Here is a 19,445-nt window from a genome sequence, read left to right as displayed (position 1 = left end):
TAATTTTGGGAGATACTGCTAATTCCACCTGGGTATTAAAATGGGTGAAAATTCAGAGTAGGTTAAGTAAAGTCTTACTTTGCAAAGACCATGCATGTATTTGATTATGTGGGACAAATGTGCTCCTTTTTCAAGAGATCCTAAATCTAGCTTAGGGGGATTTGGCTATATAGAACCGTTGAGTGATTTGGGAGGTCATATAATCCAACTTTCTGCTTCAGCACAGGGCTGCCTTCAAATATAGGTCAGGTTCTCCAGAGCTGTATCAGTCAAGTTTTGAGTATCTCCAAGTATGCTGCTGCTTGGACTTCAAACTACTCACTACTGTTCTCTGAACCCAGAAGTCTGGCCATTTTTTAAACACACTTTGTGGTCTACCCATAGTCCACAGATTCCAACTTAAAGGGTAGGAAAACATATGAAAAGCTTTGCTAAAATCAGAATTAAGGAAAGCCAGTGCTCTTCCTGCACCCAAAGACAGATTCTTCTCAGGCTTGTTGTGCCAGTCTTCCTGACCTTCATGTTCTGAAGGTCAGGAATGTTCTGTGGTTCCTTGGGTCTTCCTTTTTGTCTTGAAGAAGGGCATGGTGACTGCCTTTTTCAAGTCATGAAAGCCTTTTATAGATTTTTATCTATATGCCAGTTTCACAGTGACATTGCCCTTCTCCCTAAGCACCCTCAAACATTCTTGGTCAGGCCCCAATATGTGTTCATTTTCCTCGAGTATATGAAATGTGTATACATCCAGTATGGCCAAATTGTGGTATGACATAAATATGTCATTAAATATGACATTACTAGAGTATATTGCCTAGAGAATCTGTGAAATCTTTGTCCTTGCAGCAGAGACCTTCAAAACTTGACTAGACAAAGCTGTCAGGATCCTGATTTAACTTTGCTTGTTCCTGCTTTGAGCGTATTTTTCCAAATAGACATGAATACATACTGAAAACCAAAATACTGTGAAAATCACATCATAAATGTAAACTTTGTGACTTTTCCAGTTGTACCCCTCTCCCCATACCCTTACATTTGGAACAGGTTTATTATTCAGTTTTTATGCATCATAGGATGATTTTTCCTTAATTTGCCCTACGAACCTTCTGCTTCTGTTGTCAGCTGCTTTTTGTGGAGAGTTTTCTGCTGCCTCACCCTTAAATTCACATGTGCTGCTCTGGCTTCTGGACACTAGTCCGAAATCTTCAATAAGGTTTTTTTCCTAAAAGTTGTTCTACTATCTTCTTCCTACATTGTGTAATTTTCTTTGATGTCTGTCTTGTAGATCACCCATATTTTGTGGGAGTTCAGTTTCACCCAGAATTTTCCTCAAGACCTATGAAACCTTCACCTCCATACCTTGGACTGTTGCTAGCAGCAACTGGGACACTGAATGCATACCTGCAGCGTGGATGTAAATTGTCTCCAAGGTAATCTTTCTTTGTTCCTTGCCTGCAGTTTGACAGTCACATATTTGGAGGGACTATCCCATCCTTCAATTCTGAAGCCCAGAAGAGGAAAAGGAGTTCTTCATGTATTGATGTATTGATTTACTTGTGGCTGTGTGTGCCTGTCATATACCTGGGTGTAAAATAACCTGTAAGCAGGAAGCACAGTTCCTCATTTCTTCCTTTTCAGAGGCTGTTAGGGCTAAGGCCAGAACCCCACATTACAATCAGAAAAAAAAGAAAAAAAATCATTAATAAATTCAAATGAAGATAGCAGCCTCCTGTGTTAACTTCCATTGACAGTAGCTTCATAGGGAAAGAAATTTGCTACAGGATCAAGAAATGAAATTTGTACCTAGTTGCACTTGAATGATGGTAGCAACAACAAAGAAAACACTGATTTTATTTTGCACTAGCTAAATAATCAATACTCTTTTAGAGACAGGACTGAAATAAAACATTTGGGATACCTTTAGACTTGCAGAAGGATTTAGATCTAAATAAGAACTGGATGGTTCAGCTAAAATTCAGTCCTTGGTCTTGGACACAGAGGCTTTGGTTTATTGAGTGTACCAATGTTTTTTTCAGTCAGGGTTAACTAATTCTTGTTTATTTTAATGATATTAATAGCAGTTAAAATTTCATTATAATAGCAATAATAAAGAAGTCAGAGGAAAGCCTTGGGTATAATAACAAAAAATAAAAAAAATTAGAAAATGACTGAATAATAACATTGAGCAGTTCCAACTCTGGCATGTTGGCTTTTCCTCTAAACAAGACACCAAACTTATTAATTCTGTGGGTTGGGTCTGTTTGTTGTTTTATTTTTTTTCTCCTGAGTCTTGTGTTCTGTTTGTTAAGAGAAATAGAAATTTTTTTCAAGTTTGAGCAGTAATGGGAAAACAGCCAGGCCAGACCAGACCAATCTGTTTTGGTTCCCTACTCCTTTATGGGTATCAGATTTTATTCACTCTGCCCAATTGTGCAATGATGGACATACAAAGAGACTGAATTTTTGATATGCAAACTACAGCTTGATTGAAACACTCCTTTTACTCCTATTATTGTTAGAAGTGGTCATAACGTTAGCTACCTTTTAAAAGGTGTGTTAGGGCAATACACAGATCAGATTTTTGTGGTGCAAGGCAGAATTTTCCATCACAGTGATCTTCAGTCTTCCACTCTTGGTGGACACACTGACTCACACTTCATCTTGCTTCACAGGCCCCAATATCCTTTCTTACATGCTTCATCCCTCCCATAAGTAACTCTGTTTCTCTGAGATGAAGAAAAATTATTTTTTAATAATAAGAGTAATCTGCATGTGTTCTGCTAATTTACATCCCTTAGCATTGGAACAACTGTGCTATCTAGCCCTGACCTAAAGTTTCATTCATTACAGAATTTGCCCCACTGAGACTTACTTGAATTAATCCTTCAAAATGTATACCCAACTCTTTTTCTTCATGTTCATAGAATAAACTCCTACAAAATTTTAAACATTTAGCAAAGACAAAAGTCCACACTCCAAAGCTTAATATATAAAATGCAGATTTTGCTATTTGCCTAGTTACACAGCAATCAAGCAATACTCCTGTGTCTTGAGAAAGAGCAGTGGAATAGGAATGCATTTTGAGGCTAAAAAAGGAAGATTTGTACAGAAGAATGTTCAGGAGGGAATTGCAGTGTTAAGTACAGCACAGACACTCATATTAACATACCCACCTGCTGAGTGAAAAGATTTCCAATGTAAACCTTTAAACCCAGAGTGCTGGTGATTTCATTGAGTTGTAAAGCTAAGGCATGTCCTAGCAAGGCTGAGGGAAATGTGAGGAGATGATTTTCTGTACAGCTCATCCAACACCACCCACTTGTGTTGTAGTCATGGCTGTTGACTAGAATAAATTAAGCTGCAAGAGAATTTGTAGAGACCAGCAAGCTGAGCAGATTTACCTATGCAAGGCTACCATAAAGACTAAAAAGGGAGTGAATTATGAAGTCCTGAGACAAAAGGAAATATGTATTTCAGCATGAGGGTCTTAACAGGAACTGTTACTTCAAAGCATTTAATGGCCCCATAATTAGGGTGCAATTTTAGTATATTTGACACCTGGACAGAAGACCTAGCTTGTAAGTAAAGCTAATAATAACTTAAAGGATGCATTACAACTTCTGGGAGAGTGCCCTAAATAAATGAAAGTGAATAAACCATCTCTTAAATTTTTGTGAGGCCTAGTCTGCTATAGACATAGGCCCACATAGGCATGAGGATACCAAGTTTGAGAATGGAATGCATCCTCTGGGGCATATTTAGCTGCTAGAAACTTTGGTGTATACACCAAGAAACAGTCAAGAACTGACCAAAGTATCAGAGTAACTCAGTGATTAATTGTTATTTATTTACCTGAAGTACTAGTTGGGCACCCAAGTTGTCTTTGTGGTTTCAGCCTCTCGTGCTTTACGGCACGAGTGCCCAACCATCAAAGCCCTGCACATCATTTCCTTGTGAATGGTTTTAGGTCATGACCTTTTCCAAAACTTTCCATGTAAATACTGAAGTCACCATTTCATATAGAAGTGAGGAATGTGGTGGGAGGCTGCTGGTTTACATTTTCATTTTCAAGGACAAAGAAAACCAAAACTACATGAGACTCAAAGTATACAGTACCCACAAATATGCTGCTTTAAAAGAGAAAACAAAGGGTTTTAATAGGAAACTAGTAGATGAAGAGGGGAACTCCACATGTAATGTTGTTGGGCTTTTACTGAGATTTATGTAGTTTCATTTGGAAAAAAATTAATAAAACCTGACTTTGGGAACAGTATAATATGGGCTGCAAAACCACTGTGTACAATAAAGCCATATTGCTTGTTTTGTTTTGGTTTGTTTTTTCCCCCTTATCCAGTTTAGCATTAGCAGGCTTTATTTCTTCTTTGTCTACAGCCAGCACCTTTGTTAATGGCCTGCAAGAGTAAGCCTGAGTGCATTAATTATATTTGCAAATAATGTCATTTGAATAAGAGCTTAAAGCACTATTCAGAACAAAGAATTAACAAAAAAATATGTAGGGAATTTAGTAATCTCTGCTGAATATAATGACATCTTTGGAGGAAGAGGATAAGAAGCTAAAGATAAATAATTTAAACACAAATATCCAGTACAAGGGAAGAATTGTAGGAAATGAGAGGTGTTTCTAGGTGAGTAAGTGTAGGCCTATGACTACTGCAAAAAAAAAAAAACTTTTGCAAAGCATTAGTGAATATGCTAATGTGAGGCACCAATCCAATGCCATCTAGTCACAGAGTACTCTTTTGAGTTCTGGGCAAATTATTAATGAAAGATGACATGAGCTATGTTCAGAGACAGGGAACAAAAGCAACCAGAGAATAGGAGGAATGGTGCATTAAATAAAACACAAAAAAACTCAGAAAATTTGCCCATATGGTGCTTATTGCATTAGCATGGTCCAGCTATGTCTCTGGATCAGCTGTGGAGCTGTGAACAGAACAGAAAACAACCTGTGTGACACATTCTGGTTCCTGATGTCCCCTGTATGTTGTCCCCACTTGAGAACACAAGTGGCACAGCATCATGCTTCTGCTGAATCCAGACATGTGATTTGAGGAAATGTCAAGAGAACAGTAAGAGAAGGGCTGCTCCATGAAAGATGACACTCCAGGAGCCGGGGGTGGGAGCTGTCCTGGTAGGGATGGTGTCCTCACCAGTACCACAGCCACGACAGAAAGTAAGTGCTCTGCCTCCAGTGACCTTCCAGATCCCAGGTGGGGAAGGTTGGGGCAGCAAAGACCCTGTTACCCCCAGAGCTCTCGCAGAAAACTACAGAAAAGTTTTAAAGGAAATCCTTTCTTAACCATACTGGTACTTAGTAATGGCTAGGTATGTCAGTTAACTTTGTATTTTAAATGTTAGATGTTTACCATGGAAACCTTCTGAGGCAGTCACCTCAAGTCTTTTTCTGTAGTTGTTAAGTGAAAATGCACTTTAAGGAACCAAATAACTCCTTATAACTGTTCTGTGGCTCAGTTATACATTACACACTGCCAGAGCCTCCAGTGATTGTAGGGAGCTGCTGCTGCCTATCCCAGATGAAGATACTATCCTCGGTCCAGTTATGTGAGTGCAGGTGGCTGGCAGGTCAGAACTGGGGAGTTCTGAGTTTGTCCTGTGGGATTCCCAAATGAAATTGTTTTATGGAAGCATAGGATTGTATCATGATGACCATCATTTTAAATTATAGATAAAATTTTTATGACCATAAATAATATCTATGATTTTTATGACCATATAATGATTATAAAAATATGCACCAAGAATATGGGTGACTGCAATTATAACCATTGCACAATCATGCATTTATTCAAAATAATGTTTTAATGACATAATCATTTTAATAATTCAGCTTTTTTGGGGGGAAAAATACATTATAATAATTTGCAGATTTCCTTTTGCTGAATCCTTAAAAGCTAAGTGACTTAAACAACTGCAGCCTGTACTAAATTTATCTGTACTTCATGTATCTTTAATTTGCACTGAGGAAGAAATGCACTTAGCTTGGTTCCTTGCAGGGCATAGCATCACTGTAGTAACTGTTTTAATTCCTTACATTGCTGGAAAAAGGAGTTTTTTGTCAATTGTACATTAAAAATGAATGAAAGAAAAGCTCCCCTGAAACTGCTAAAGACTTTGTTTCTAAAGAATATTGAGCTGGGTTTTCCAAGAGAAAACCAGAATGTTCACGGAGTACTCATTTTACAGGAATGAGGTGACCAAAATTCTTCATTGCAACGACTAAAGTGATGCAGTGACACTGCATAGAGTTTTGTTATGTTTTTTTTTTCTTGGCTTCCACTTTGTATTCAAGATCTCACCAGGAGAGGGAAAAAAAAAAAAGAATAAAACTGTTGGGGTTAGGTTTTAGAACTGGTGGCCTCAGATCTGCTCAGTAGCTCCTTTTTGTTGGAGTCCACTGTTCTAAGAATTGTTACAGATAAGATGAAGTGAGTATTAGGCTCCTGTCCAAGATAATTACTAATTAATTTGAACACAAACTGAGAGAAGACTTGCTAAAGCAAATGTAAGTATAATTTTTCAATGGCTGGCTCAGTGTGAAAAAGAATTTCATTAAGGAAAGCTGGTCTTATTTGATTTCTCATCACCACCACTTTCACAGCCAGCAGGTTTAAGTAAGGTTACTTAGCATTGCCAACTGTGAGCACAAAGCATCCATTTGGGTTTTATGTTTAGTATCTGTGTACAACTCCTTGTAATTTGGAGCTAAGTACACATTTATTCCAAAGAGAAAAGATGGCTTGCTTATGGTTAATGCAACCTACAGTTTTCCTTCAGATTAGTATCATGTGTATTTGTCATCAGAGTAAATCTTAGAAACCTGACACTGGTGCTGGTTTGAAGCTGTAACACACAGGTGTAGATATGCCAAGTTTCATGAGTCCCTGTTTGCTGTCAAGTCCACTGGCAGGCTAACTCTTGAAGTCCAGGTTTCCTTGGGGACCAAGCTGTTATTTTTAAAATGTTGCCACAGGTTCTGGGTGTGCTTAGACATATCATTCAAGCAGCTGAAACAGAGAGACTGACAGCTACCTGAGTTTGAAGCCCAAGGGCTGATCCTTGCCTGGATATTTCCCCTACCTTTCTTGCTCTGTGGCCTGCTTATGAGACATAAAACTGACTTACACCCCATAGAGCAGCCCTACAGCAGGGGAGATTGTGAGGTGCTGCTGCAGAAGTTAAGAATGTGGTGATGACAGCCCTTCTCTGGGATGTGGTGTCAAGTCTTGTACTGAAATTGGGCAGTGTGGGAACAGGAACAAAATTGTCATCAGCTGAGTAAGTGGTTTAGCCTCTGTGCTAGTGGCCAAGTGAGCCTCACCTTTGGCAAACTGGAAACAGGATTAAGAATTTTGGGTGGTAAGTCAGTGAAATCACAGGAACATCCAGGCTGTGTGACTGCTCCTGTGGTAAATCCCTCTAAGAGCTGTGTCATTGAGTGGGGGAGGACCGAGGATGAGAGTGCTGGGTGGGGATCAGCACCTGAGTGCCTCCAAGAGATGAAGCTGGGCAGTTCTTCACTCACCTCATTGGTTGGTAAGCACATTTACTTAAGCACCTGACTCCCATACTCTGTTCTTTACACAGCTGTGGCATGGTTTTGGGCTGTGATTGCCACTGGGCAGCAGAGCTAATTAAAATAAAAAGAAGTTTTCTGAGGACTTTGAACTTAAATCAGGGCTATTAAAAGATTATGCAGTTCTTTACAATCAGTTTTATTCTCTGTTCTGTGCACAGTATTTACTATTTTGCTGTGATGTGAAAATGTAAAACTGTTTTAATAATACTGAATTTTTGTTCCATGTTTCCATGGGTACTTTCAGAAAAAAGTAAGTACAATGTTGGTGATGTTGTGTTCGTCTGTGTGCATCTGGCATGCTTGATCGTCCTGTTAACAACACTTTCCTCACTTGAATTGTGTAATTGATCACCAGCTGATTAAATGATCAAATTGAGCATTTCACACTAGCCTGATATGACACACCCTTTATAAGTACCACATCAGCAGTGTGTGTGTCACACAAAGAAAGGGCAAAATGCTGTAGACAAAGACTTAATGTCAGGACAGCCAGAATATCTATGCTGTTTTACACAAATTTGGTACAGTGACTTGTAACTGCAGGAGACTTTCCTAACAGAAGTAGAATTTAAACTCTTGGTGCCAGTCCTCCTGTCCCACTCTGTTTAAGTGTCTATTTTTTTAGCTATTCTTCTTTGGCTTTCCTTTTCTCTCAAAGAAGAGAGGGTGAAATTCAGGCTACAAAGCAGTGCTCAGTAACAAGCAGCAGAGTAGCTGAGTGCAGTTTGTTCACTGTTCCAGAGTGCAGTCTCATCAAAGATCTCCAGCTGTGGGGCTGCTGGGCTCCCTTGAAGCATCACTCAGCAGGCAGGCACTGGCACCCACTGACAAGGCTCTGGCTGGCTGGGTCATGTGCTTGATGTCTCAGCAGGAGATTATGCCCAGAGATGGGGAACACCATGAGTGGGGTCCTGTTTTCTGGAGGATGAAGGGGTATGTGGTAAAGGCAGATATGACAAGGCGACTGTGCAGTCAGTGGCTGGCACAGAGTTGGTCCCCAGGGCTGTCATGATGTTCCCACACCAATGAGGTCTGAGATCCCCACCTGTACTGTGCTAAGCATGACCTATGCTCTGAAGGGTCACAGGACCGACCAGAATTGCTGCTGCTCAAATAAACTTATCAGTTCCCTGGGCTCCCTTTGCTGGCTTCTCATCTGGGGAATTTAAAATGTCTGGAAAACACACTAGAAGTGAAGTATAGTAGGGAGGAGTTGAGGCTGGAGGCACTTCTGAAGTGCACTTAGATTTAAGATAAACCTGGAGACCCAATAGACATCACACTGACTGAAAATGTGGTTTGTGGGCACTTCTTTCTCTCAGTCACTGTGGTGATTGCTGTTTTTCACTGTTTCCTTGTTCTTGCCACTCATAAAACAATCACTTGCATGGCAGCTTGGTCTCTGAAAACCAGTCTGCTTCTCTCAGGACACAGCAAAAGGGGATAAAACCTCTAGAAAAACTGTCAGGATATTGCTTGGTGCAATGAAAATTATTTGTGTTCTAACTAGAAAAGCAAGAATTGTAATTTAAGTGTAAATTGAAGAATTGTGAGCTAATAAAGTTGCCTTAACTTTTTTTTTTTTTTTTTTTTTTTTTTGTTAAAATGATGATTTTCTTTACCATAAAGGAGAAATTCCTTTTCTTTTAGCTCTGAAGACCTGTTACTATCTATCTTGTTAACCTGTATCATAGATATGCAGCACTAGCAAAATGCAGAATGAATGTACAGCAGTCAAGCAAAAAGAAATTAAATATACTATTGATCAGCTAGAACATTATTTCACATTAAGTCTTAAACTCCAACAGGCCATTTCTTTAGAGGAAGTGTTCTAAAAAATCATGTTCTTAGTGTGAGCCTAAAGAAGTTTTCTGGAAATGGGTTGCATTTGAGGAAAGTGTTGATCATATGCATCATGGGTTGGAGGGCTTGAAATGAAATATTTGGTTTAGATCTTTCTGAATTCTTATTGGTTCCAACAGTGACAGCTACAGTGACCTAAGTGATGACAGCTCTCCAGAAAAAGAGTTTCCTTATTCTGATACAAGCTGAAATGATTGTATGAGAGCACAGAAATGGATGCTATTGAGGTAAACTGAAATGTTTTGATACTGCTTTATGACACTGATTTATTCTATACTTAAAACAGGAGATAAACTTAACTTAATTCTCTCGTTTGTTTCAAGTCCCATCTGAGAGCTTATATCTTCTTTCTTGTCTGCAGCATTTAATTGTTCTCCTCTTCTGCTGCTTAACTCTGAAATAGAGATATTAAAGTCTGTTTAGTATTTTGGGTACATCTTTTATGTACAAAACCAAGTTGTGCTAGTGTTTGATGATATATTAATAATACATTTTAAAATTACATTTTTTTTTGTGTCTTCAGTTTACAATTTGGAATCACTTCAATTATACTGTGTAGACATTACTTTCTATTTGCCTTAATATTTGCCTGTAATTACATCTGATGCATTGATACAACAAAGACATCCCAACATAAATACTTCTATTTAATTTTCAGAGTGATTGAGATAAAAACAGGTTTTATAAAATTGTAGCATTGTTTGCCATAGACTTTGCCAGAGTCATGTTTGATTGGTTTTTTATTCACCTGCAAACATGATAGTTATAGATTTCCTTTTAGTTTGGAGGTTGTATTTCCTGTGATACATCTGTTCTCTGCAGGATCTGGACTTGAAACTTGGTCTTACTTTATTTTTCCTGTGCAGATTCACAGGGGGGCTGGTATGACACTCATTCAGCTTCTCAGTATTTCTGAGCACTTTTGTAAGGAGGGCACAACTTTCCCCTCTGATTATGTCTCTCATGATGTTGCCACTAAGCAGCTGTGCCAAGCAGACAATTAAGGCCACATATGAATGATGTATTTCTGCCCAGTTGTCTCCTGATCAAAGTAGTGGCATGAGATACTAGAAACTGGAGTTCAGTCCTTAGATGCATGGATTTATTCTGTGATTCTCAATTGAATTCTTTTTTACACTCTGTGCTGATTTGAAGGACAAGTGTCTACCAATAAAGGCAGAAGCTTCTCTTTGAAATGGAGAATGTAACCCCCTTCCTCCAAATTATTATTATAATTTTGAAATTAAGGGGCTCTCAGACAAAGATATGGGAATTAGGAATAACAATTCTTTACTAGGAAAATTAAAATAGAAATACAATATTACAAAGAACAATTCCAACCCTGACAGAGTCAGAATACAACCTGACACCTTGTCAGTCAGTCAAGGTGTTGGTATCAGTCCCATTAAATGGTGGCTGCATCCTCCTGCAGTGGCAGATGTGGTTCAGCTAGAGCAGTGCTCCTGTAGAAGGTGCAGTTTTCCTCTGAAGGTCCAGGGATGATGTGGAAAGGTCCAGTGTTCCTCTGGAATCCATTGGAAAGATGGATAACTTGCTGTCCAAAATCTCAGTTTTTACCTAGGTAGGAAAGGCTTGGCTCCTCCCCCTGGCTGGAGCATCTCCCAGTGGGATGATGTAATTTTATCAGCCATACAGTGGGACTGAATGGGCAGCAGCAGATGATATCTTCCTGGAGGGAGGATGGGTTGTGGAAAAGATAAAGATGATTGCCCCAGCTGGTTTAAAGATGGCCCATTAGCAGATGGTATGTGCCAGGGAGATAAGGGTCACTGCCCCACCCAGCTGCAACAGATGGTGATAAAATACACATTTCTGATCACATCCTGTATTGCAACCCAAGACATTCTCATGTACCACATGTTAATCCATCTCCAAATCATGAGAGCAAAGAACAGGATGTCAAGGATTTAATGACATGGTACATGTACCTACAGTACTGATGCCTGCCCTAAAATAACCAAAAATAAGTAGAGAAAAATGTTCCTTTTTACTCTTGCCTGGATCCTTCCCACCTCCAAACATCACAATGGTTCTGTTTCTTGAGACCAACACAAAGTACACGACAGTCCTCTGGAAAAACCCTTGCTTTCCTCAATTCAATTTATGAATGGTAGTTCTCTGTTCACTGTTGCAGTGTGATTTGTTCAGTGCTGGGATGAATGTACTTTTGTGATGCTTTTAAGTGGTTATCAGTAACCAAGCTGATTTTGTCTGAACATGTCACTAGTGGATACCAGTAGTTATTCAACATAATTACTCTAGAAAAGATTAAATAACTAAATCCAGATTTAAAAGAATGAGAAAAGCATTGGCTTATGTATTTTTATCTCTTGGTTAATTCTACCCATTAAACAGAGCTGGATACACACGTATACTATATTTAGCTTTGTGGTTTCACTTTGGGCTGATTGATGTAGATAAAATGCATCAACATGTAGAATTTACATAGGACTACTTTGAAATGAGTCAACGAATTTGAGTGGAAATTACATAAACATGAAATAAACTGAGTTACAGATGAAATATTTTTAATAATTGATTTTTTACATTTATTCTTCCTTCCTCTCCCTCTTTTTATGTTACAGAAACTTGGGAACAGGACAATATTGAATAGAAGAAGTAGAAGAGTAAACTGCTTGCAGTTCTCATACTGTTTCTTCCTCAACTATGTTCAGTAATTCTCTTTACAGATGGCAGTTTTACTATTCTGTAGCAAAAACTGTTCTGTGTAAATGCTCTTTCTCCTTAAAAGTTACCAAACGGTTGTGCACCTTAGCTGTTAATCACTATTGTCTTGTCCTATATATCAGAGTGATTTCAGGTGAATATGTATCAATTCACTAGTTCACAGCTTTCTTGATTTGAAGGAAGATTTGACTGGTTTCAGTTTGCCTTAGAACAGGAAGAAAAAGATGCATTAGTTCTTGGGAATGAGGTGGGGAATGCACTAAAATACTCAAGGGAAAGTTGTCTTACTCTTGAGCAGCAGAAAACCGTTTCAGGTTTTTTTCTTTATTAAGTTTGTATATATATTTTTTTATATTTTTGCTGCCCAGTATGTACAAATGAAAAATGGTTGCTGTATCTCAGGTGAATGTGATTATAGTAATTAAAGTTGGATACAAGTTTTTTCACTTTGCTTTTACAAGAGATTTGATTTCACATAAATTCATTTGCTCTGTTTCTCCTGGAAGTTTGATAAAACTGAACATAATTCTGACCTACAAAATTACAGAAGTGATATTAGAAGGTGGTTTCATATTTGTGTTTTGTAAGAGAGAAAGTAAATACATTCATATGTTAAACTCCAATTTTAGCACTTGTGTGAAAGTTGTAGAAAAGCCACTCATGAACCTGGGGTGTTATCTGGCCTCCAGCTGTGCCACACTCACTTGACTGCAGTAAATAAGTATGAAGCAAATTAAGGTTCTCCCTTCTTTTCCTGCATTCTGTGACCACTCCATCATTGTGGCACTTACTCCTGAGAAGAATGGAAAGATATGTTTTGATTTAGAAATGACAAGTTGTTCCATTGCATCACAACTGCAGGCAGCCCTGCAAAGCCAGGGCTGGAGCCTGAACCACTGGGGCAGAAGAGGATAGTGAGAGGTGCTGTTCTGGGTGTAAGGCAGATTTAGGGTGTAATAAAGGTGCAAGGATTCCATTTCAGTGGGGCATCATCAAACCTGTCACAAAAGCTGAACCTGAGCTATGTAACTGATGGGCTCCAGATGCTTGGAACACACTTAACTATAAAGAAAAATTCTGAATTTTGAGAGTTGTGTTTCATTTTGCTTTTGGGTAAAGTATCTTCTTCAATTCATCAAAAGTCAATATCTGCACAAAGATAAGAAGCACCATGTTCCTTATTACAGCTTTAAAACAGCAAGTTTGAGAGCTATGTGTTGCTCTAGAAAATCTCAGGTTACACAGCAAATTTATCTCTTCACTAAAAGAAGCTTTAATGGTGATGAAAGATAAAATGTATTTTTATGGCCTCAGTTTCCTAAAGTAGTTTGTGAATATGTGCCTTAGAAATGCTGACAGCAGAATTGGTGTCACTGTGTGTCTTCCCCAATGAGAGACACTGGCCACTGCTTTGTGAAAAGTGAAGAATTTCCTAAGATTGTCTGTAATGTGCAAATGTATTTTCAAAACATTTTCAATAAATGGTATTATTTGGAAGTGTTTGGGTTCCTGCTAAAGAATGATGGTGCCAATTGTGAACTGTGTTGTTAAGAAAAGAATTCATCATTTAATCATGTCCCAGTTGTCTGTTAATTAAAAAAAAAAAAGAAAAAAAGAGGAGTCAAAAAGACATCCAACCTGGAGTGTAGCTGGAAGTGCACCCTTGCCAGTGCTCTTCCATGTAAAAGCATGTTCTGCCACAAGGGATCCATCTCATACTTGAGCTGACAGAAGCAGCAGCATGCTAAAATGGAAGGAGGCAAACAAGCCTTTTCCAGCCAGATCCTGGGCTGCATTGTGAGGAAGGCAATCCTTCCCCCCTGTGAGGTCACACACAGGGTGCTGTGTCCAGTTCCAGGCTGCCCAGTAGAACAGAGACATGGTCCAGCTGCAGGGAGGGGACAGAAGGTTTGTTGGCTTGGGTGAGCTGGACCAGAAGGTGCCCTTTTGTAAAGAAGAGGAGCAGCATGCACATTTGGATGGTAGGTATTGCACTCACCTGATTCTCTGGACAGAACTGTATCTTATTCAGTATCTCCAGTCAAGTATTGCATCTTGGCAGCGTGGGTTTGTTTCACTGTCAGCTTTACAGGTGAGGTCCTGCCTAACATACTTAATGTCTACTACTCTGAAGCTGAGGTTTCTTCCCCTTACATAACTGCTTGGAGACATAACTTTCATGTGCTAGTGAGTAACACCTACAGAGGCTGGATCTAATAAAAGGGTTTGCTTGACCAGACTATTCCTCATCAGGGAGTTCTTGTGGGAGGGTGGGCCCGATGCTACATTATGTTGCTATTTTTTCTGAAGCCATATTAAAATCAGACAGAGTGTGACTGTTGTCTCAGAGTAGTACAAAAAAAGACTGTGACCTGAGATTCATGGGACTCTGGCATACTTCTGAAATCCTCTACAGGCATCTAAACCCTGACTTGCCAGGAAGACACTGGAAGTTTTGAGCAATACCTTAAAAGTAGAGGTTGAGTTCTCTGCAAGAACCTGTGTAAGCAGGAGTTGCAGCCCAAAGCTAAAGGAAGTTTTCAGGAAAGAAAAGGTAGATTGTCAACAATCACAATGGCAGGGGCTTGCTGCCAAAAATGATGTGGAGGAGATAAGGGACAGTCAAGTGTAAAAACAACAAATGACTTACACCCTGAGCTAACCTCCTCATGAGAGCTGTGTTACAGCTGCCATGGCAATGCAGGTGGAAGTTTCTCCCCAAACTCTGTGTGATCAGTGACAGTAGGGAGTGTGGTTACAGCCCAGAGGACTTCTGAGCTGGCAGCAAAGCCAGATCAGCACAAGTGAACAGGAGCTGTGGAAACCCTTGTGGCACTGGCTGAAGCTCATTTCCCACAACTTTGCTGTTTGCATACATGAGGTGACCAAAATCTGCTGAGAAAGGGAGTGAGGTAGAGCAAGGGGCAATCAGAATTACATTGCCCTTGGAAGAACATGTGGTCTCTTCCAGCATTCTGTGGAAAATCACTCAGCATGACAGGGAAGCAGACAAATTATAGTTGTTTTGTACATAGGAGCTCATCCTTGCACAGAAGGAGGAGTCTTCTTGCCTGGGACATCTGCATGGGAGTTGTGGTATATTTCTGTGCCTCAGCATTTTATGCCATACAGTGCTTAGTTTTTCCCTGCTAGCAAAGTGAATTGGTAGCTGTTAGCTCTGTGATAACTTCCATTTAAACCCTTCTTATCACTTCACCCTGTCCCCACTGTTGATGTGGCTGGTACTTTCTCCAAGGATTTCTCACATTTTCTCAGCGAGCAGCCTCAGTTCATGACAATGAACTTAGATATTTCTCCCTTTATTGAGTACTGTCTAGATTTTTCAGGTATTCAGTTGTGTCTGAATTGGTAACTATCATGTGCTAACAGGGTGAAATGAATTGAGAGCTCATCTAAAATAATTACATGAAAAGAGTCTGCATATGTTCTACTATGCAGCAGGCATACTCCTCTAAAATAGCTCAGAATATTTACATCAGCATCTATTTGATGTCCAAAGAAAATGTCTGTGTTGCCTGTCTGTGTTTCCAGTTGGAAATTCCCTCTGAATAACAATTCCAAAAATGCTGATTTTCCAGCCTCTGGAAAATGATTGTCTTGATTTTTTCTGTAAACATTTTAAATATTTTATGTGAATTAACTTTTCATGGAACACAGAAGTGGACAAGTTCTATTGTTCTTTATTCATGTAAAAGTAAGTCATCTTGACTGGAACTGTCTAGTTTCTTGCTCTTTAAAATACCTCATGGATTGCAGGATTTAACATCCTGCTGTGACCTAGCTGACCTACTGCTGGAATAAAGTCTATTAAAATGTCTTTCATCTTCTAAAAAATTTTGTACTTTAATCCTTAGACTTTGATGATTTGTTTATATATGGAATATTTTCCCTGCTTGTAACATCCTAATTCATTTGAAGAAATTGGTTGCCTTATTGGACTCCTGGTAACATGCTCTCACAAATTTGGATCAGAGCCTGGAAAACCAGCTTTTCCTGAAGTGTGGACAACATTCTGTGTTTCAGGAGTGCTCCTGGAAAGGTAAGGCTATCTTTTCTACTTCTGTGAACCCTCAGTTAATAATTTAAGAAACTTAAAAGTTGGAAGATGGTAGAAAAGTTCACAGTAGCATCATTTGGATAACCTAAGGACTGACCCAAGTCTTGGATTAAAGCATAATCCAAGTCTCAATATATTTAAATGAATAGTTAGGACAGTCTGCTCTGAGATTCTGCATAACATATCATCATCCAATAGCAGCTTCAATAAAGCCTGATTTCACAGAGTCAATTCTAGACCTCAGGTGTCTTTTTGTTTGAATATTGCTTTTGATACCTTTGGAATGTGGTCCTCATTGCCTAAGTACAGATTTGCAATTTTGAGAAACAGTGTAGTTCTGGAGCAAACCTTCTTACTACATGTGATTTCCCACAACAGCTGTTGTGTACCAGACCTCAGATCCTTTTGAGGGAATAAAATTCAAAGATTCATTCCAAAACTTGGTATAATTCAGTTCAGAACCCACCTGAGGAAGAACACTGCCACAGAATGCCTCTGATGTGCATCCAGTGAGTGTGTGCCAACAGAAAACTTTCAAACCATGGAGATACCAAAATACTGTGATATCAAAAAATGTTTGCTATCCTGTATGGATGTTGTATTTACTTTCCCATCGTCCTTTTTTTAGGCTTGTTTTTTGTTTGTTTGTTTTGTTTGTTTTGGTTTAGTTTTATTTTTGTTTGTTTTTTAATTGTTCAAAGCTTTCTCAAGATTCAGCACAGGCTCTGAGTGTCTGGGGATGTGTTCTCACATAAGACCAGAAACCAGGCACACAGTCCTGGAGTCACCTGGCCTGGATCCTCTTTGAGCTTGGTAAATGTCCTACTTGAGTGATGGGACACTGCAAAATACAGCATCACAGACAGTCCTTGTGGGCCATGATTATATGAGCACATGCACTGCTAAATATTGATGCCTATATGTGAGCTACTCACCACAGGCTCCTTTTGTACTCAGCAGACAAACCAGGAATTTTTCAGTCAGCCTTAGCAGATCAGATGAATTACCTGTGGGTATTGTTTCTTTCTTGGCATGAACCTTAAAGAAGAGCCTGGCCCAAATGGCTAAGATACATATGTTTGGTCAGATGATTCTATTTCTGGTAGCTTCTGATAGGTGTAGGTGCTGAACTGGGAATCAGTCACTACCATCTACTCACTGTCACTAATCATCCAGATGTATCTAGTTCCCTTGGTTTTGGGGGCTCAGTTGAGCAGTCTTACCTCCCAAACAGCCTGAATACCAAATTCATTCTTTTCTTGGGCCTGAAACCCATTTTGGGTTAGTCAAAGCCTTGAATTTAGCAACCCTTTGTTGTTGAAGCCCAGCCAGGGGCTTGTCCCTGTGTGTCCCCAGTGTGGGTGCTTGGGCAAACATCTCTGCCCTTGCTAGGACCAGCTCCACACAAGACACAGCAGCAGCAGAATCTGTCATCATGAGTTATCAGGTAGTGCCCCTCTCCCTGGAAAAACAACAGTTCTCAGTACCAATATTCATGGCTCCATAATATCAGGGCCATCTGCCAAAATCCCCTCTGGTCCTGCGTTGGAAAATCAGCAAGGGTATGATTCTGCAGGTGAGACAACAAGAGGTTCCTTGGGAGGGAAGGAGGGAGGGAGGGAGGGAGGGAGAGCCTCTGAGCCCATATCTTTATAGACTGTGTATGAATTTTAAATAGATACAGAACAAAAGACAGAAACTGTCATTGGAAAAGGAGCCAAAGCACAGGAGTCCCGTTTGTTAAACCAGTGCCACAAAAAAGAGGCTTTCTTGTTTTGGGCAAGTCTTGAGCCCTTTTCTCTGGGGTGCTAGAGACTGGACAGGAAGGAAGGACAGCACCTCCCCTCTTTTTTCTCTCCTATGGATGGAAGTTGCTGCATCATTGCTTTGTCCATCCAGTTATTGTCCCTGCTGGCCTGGAAGAGCCCGTGCCGGTTTGTGCTTCTGCTAGTTGTGCCTGAGCTGGTTTGTGCTCTTCAGGCACTGGCTTATTTTCTTTTCCTCTGCTGCATATGCTATTCATCATCTGTCCTGCCCAGGATTTTAATTTAATTTATCCCAAAAAGGGGTAGAAGGAAGCTGTACACATAAAAGAAAACTGTTCTCAGCACAGTTCCAATGCCTGGAAGAGCTTGAACTCTTCTGAACATACCTGCCTAATAATATGTCTTGGCTGAGTCTTTAGGTTTGAGAAATTGAAAAGGCATCCAAAATTTTGAACAGCATTGACTTCTAAGGCTTGTGGCTGGCTAATGTACTTCTCCTGTGTTTAGTCTTGGGAGCATAAAGTGCCATCTCCTACAAAGTTTGGACAGTGCTAGTGTATAGTTTAGTTTGAAGCAGATTAACAATTTAAAGATTTTTCTGCTTATGTTAAGTTGCCAGACTTTTATTTACTGACTTACAGGGATATCACTCTTGAGAGTATCTCTTTTCAGTTTTACATGAGCTTTAAGAAAGAAAGGTTTTGACCAGCGAAGATTTCTCTCCAACTCACTGAAGATCCAGAGCTCTCCTGGCTACATGAAGTTGGATTGCAGGGTAATATAGTGAGAAGGAGAGAATCAGACCTCCTGAGGGGCTTGAACTAGGAGATTTGCTACTCACATAACTAAGTGAATTAGGGATGAGACTACACATGTAATGATCTGATCTTTATTCAGGGTAATGCAGCTCTGACTTCACTGGGGAACAAAGACATGATTGCTTGTTAATTTGAGAAGTGTGTAGAAGAACTCCTGGGATTGTTTTATTTGAGACTTTTGACAGAAAGCTTACTAGGGCAGGTCAGAGGAATCACACAAAGTTCATGCTTGTATGCTTTTTATATTGTTGCAGTGCTGCAAATGTAAAAGTTCAACCAAGATCATAGATTAAAATATGACTGTATAAAGTAAAAATATAGGTACAAATTAAAACATACCAGTGGTACAAGTCTGAAACTGCTTTTTCCAAGATGATTTGTTTGACATCTGTTGGTCGCCTCATTGTGTTTCATATGAGTATGAAAAGAATAAAAGAACATTACCCAGTCTGTTTGTTTTGTTCTTTAACAGTAAGGAGCCTTAATTTACAAAGCTGCTAATTTATGTCATTCTTGTTTCTACTGTACAGGCTTAAAAAATTCTGGTAATATTTGCTGTAGTGTTCAGGAACATGAACTTGATAAAAGAATGAGTG

General features: G+C 39.4%; 1 protein-coding gene across 1 annotated transcript in view; it reads left to right on the top strand.

The window, feature by feature from the left end:
• CTPS2 (CTP synthase 2) overlaps window positions 1–13,763 on the top strand; it is a 60,353-nt gene extending 46,590 nt beyond the window's left edge. Inside the window, exons 17-19 of the mRNA XM_056487005.1 lie at window positions 1,283–1,427; window positions 9,598–9,705; window positions 12,085–13,763. Of these exons, the coding sequence (XP_056342980.1) occupies window positions 1,283–1,427; window positions 9,598–9,667 (215 nt within the window). The 3' untranslated portion in view covers window positions 9,668–9,705; window positions 12,085–13,763. The remainder of the gene's footprint in view (window positions 1–1,282; window positions 1,428–9,597; window positions 9,706–12,084) is intronic.
• The last annotated feature ends 5,682 nt before the right edge of the window (window positions 13,764–19,445 follow it).

Source organism: Oenanthe melanoleuca, chromosome 1 (assembly GCF_029582105.1).
Source record: "Oenanthe melanoleuca isolate GR-GAL-2019-014 chromosome 1, OMel1.0, whole genome shotgun sequence".
Taxonomy (NCBI): domain Eukaryota; kingdom Metazoa; phylum Chordata; class Aves; order Passeriformes; family Muscicapidae; genus Oenanthe; species Oenanthe melanoleuca.
Note: the sequence above shows the minus strand (reverse complement) of the source record. Positions and strands in the feature narration are given on the sequence as shown.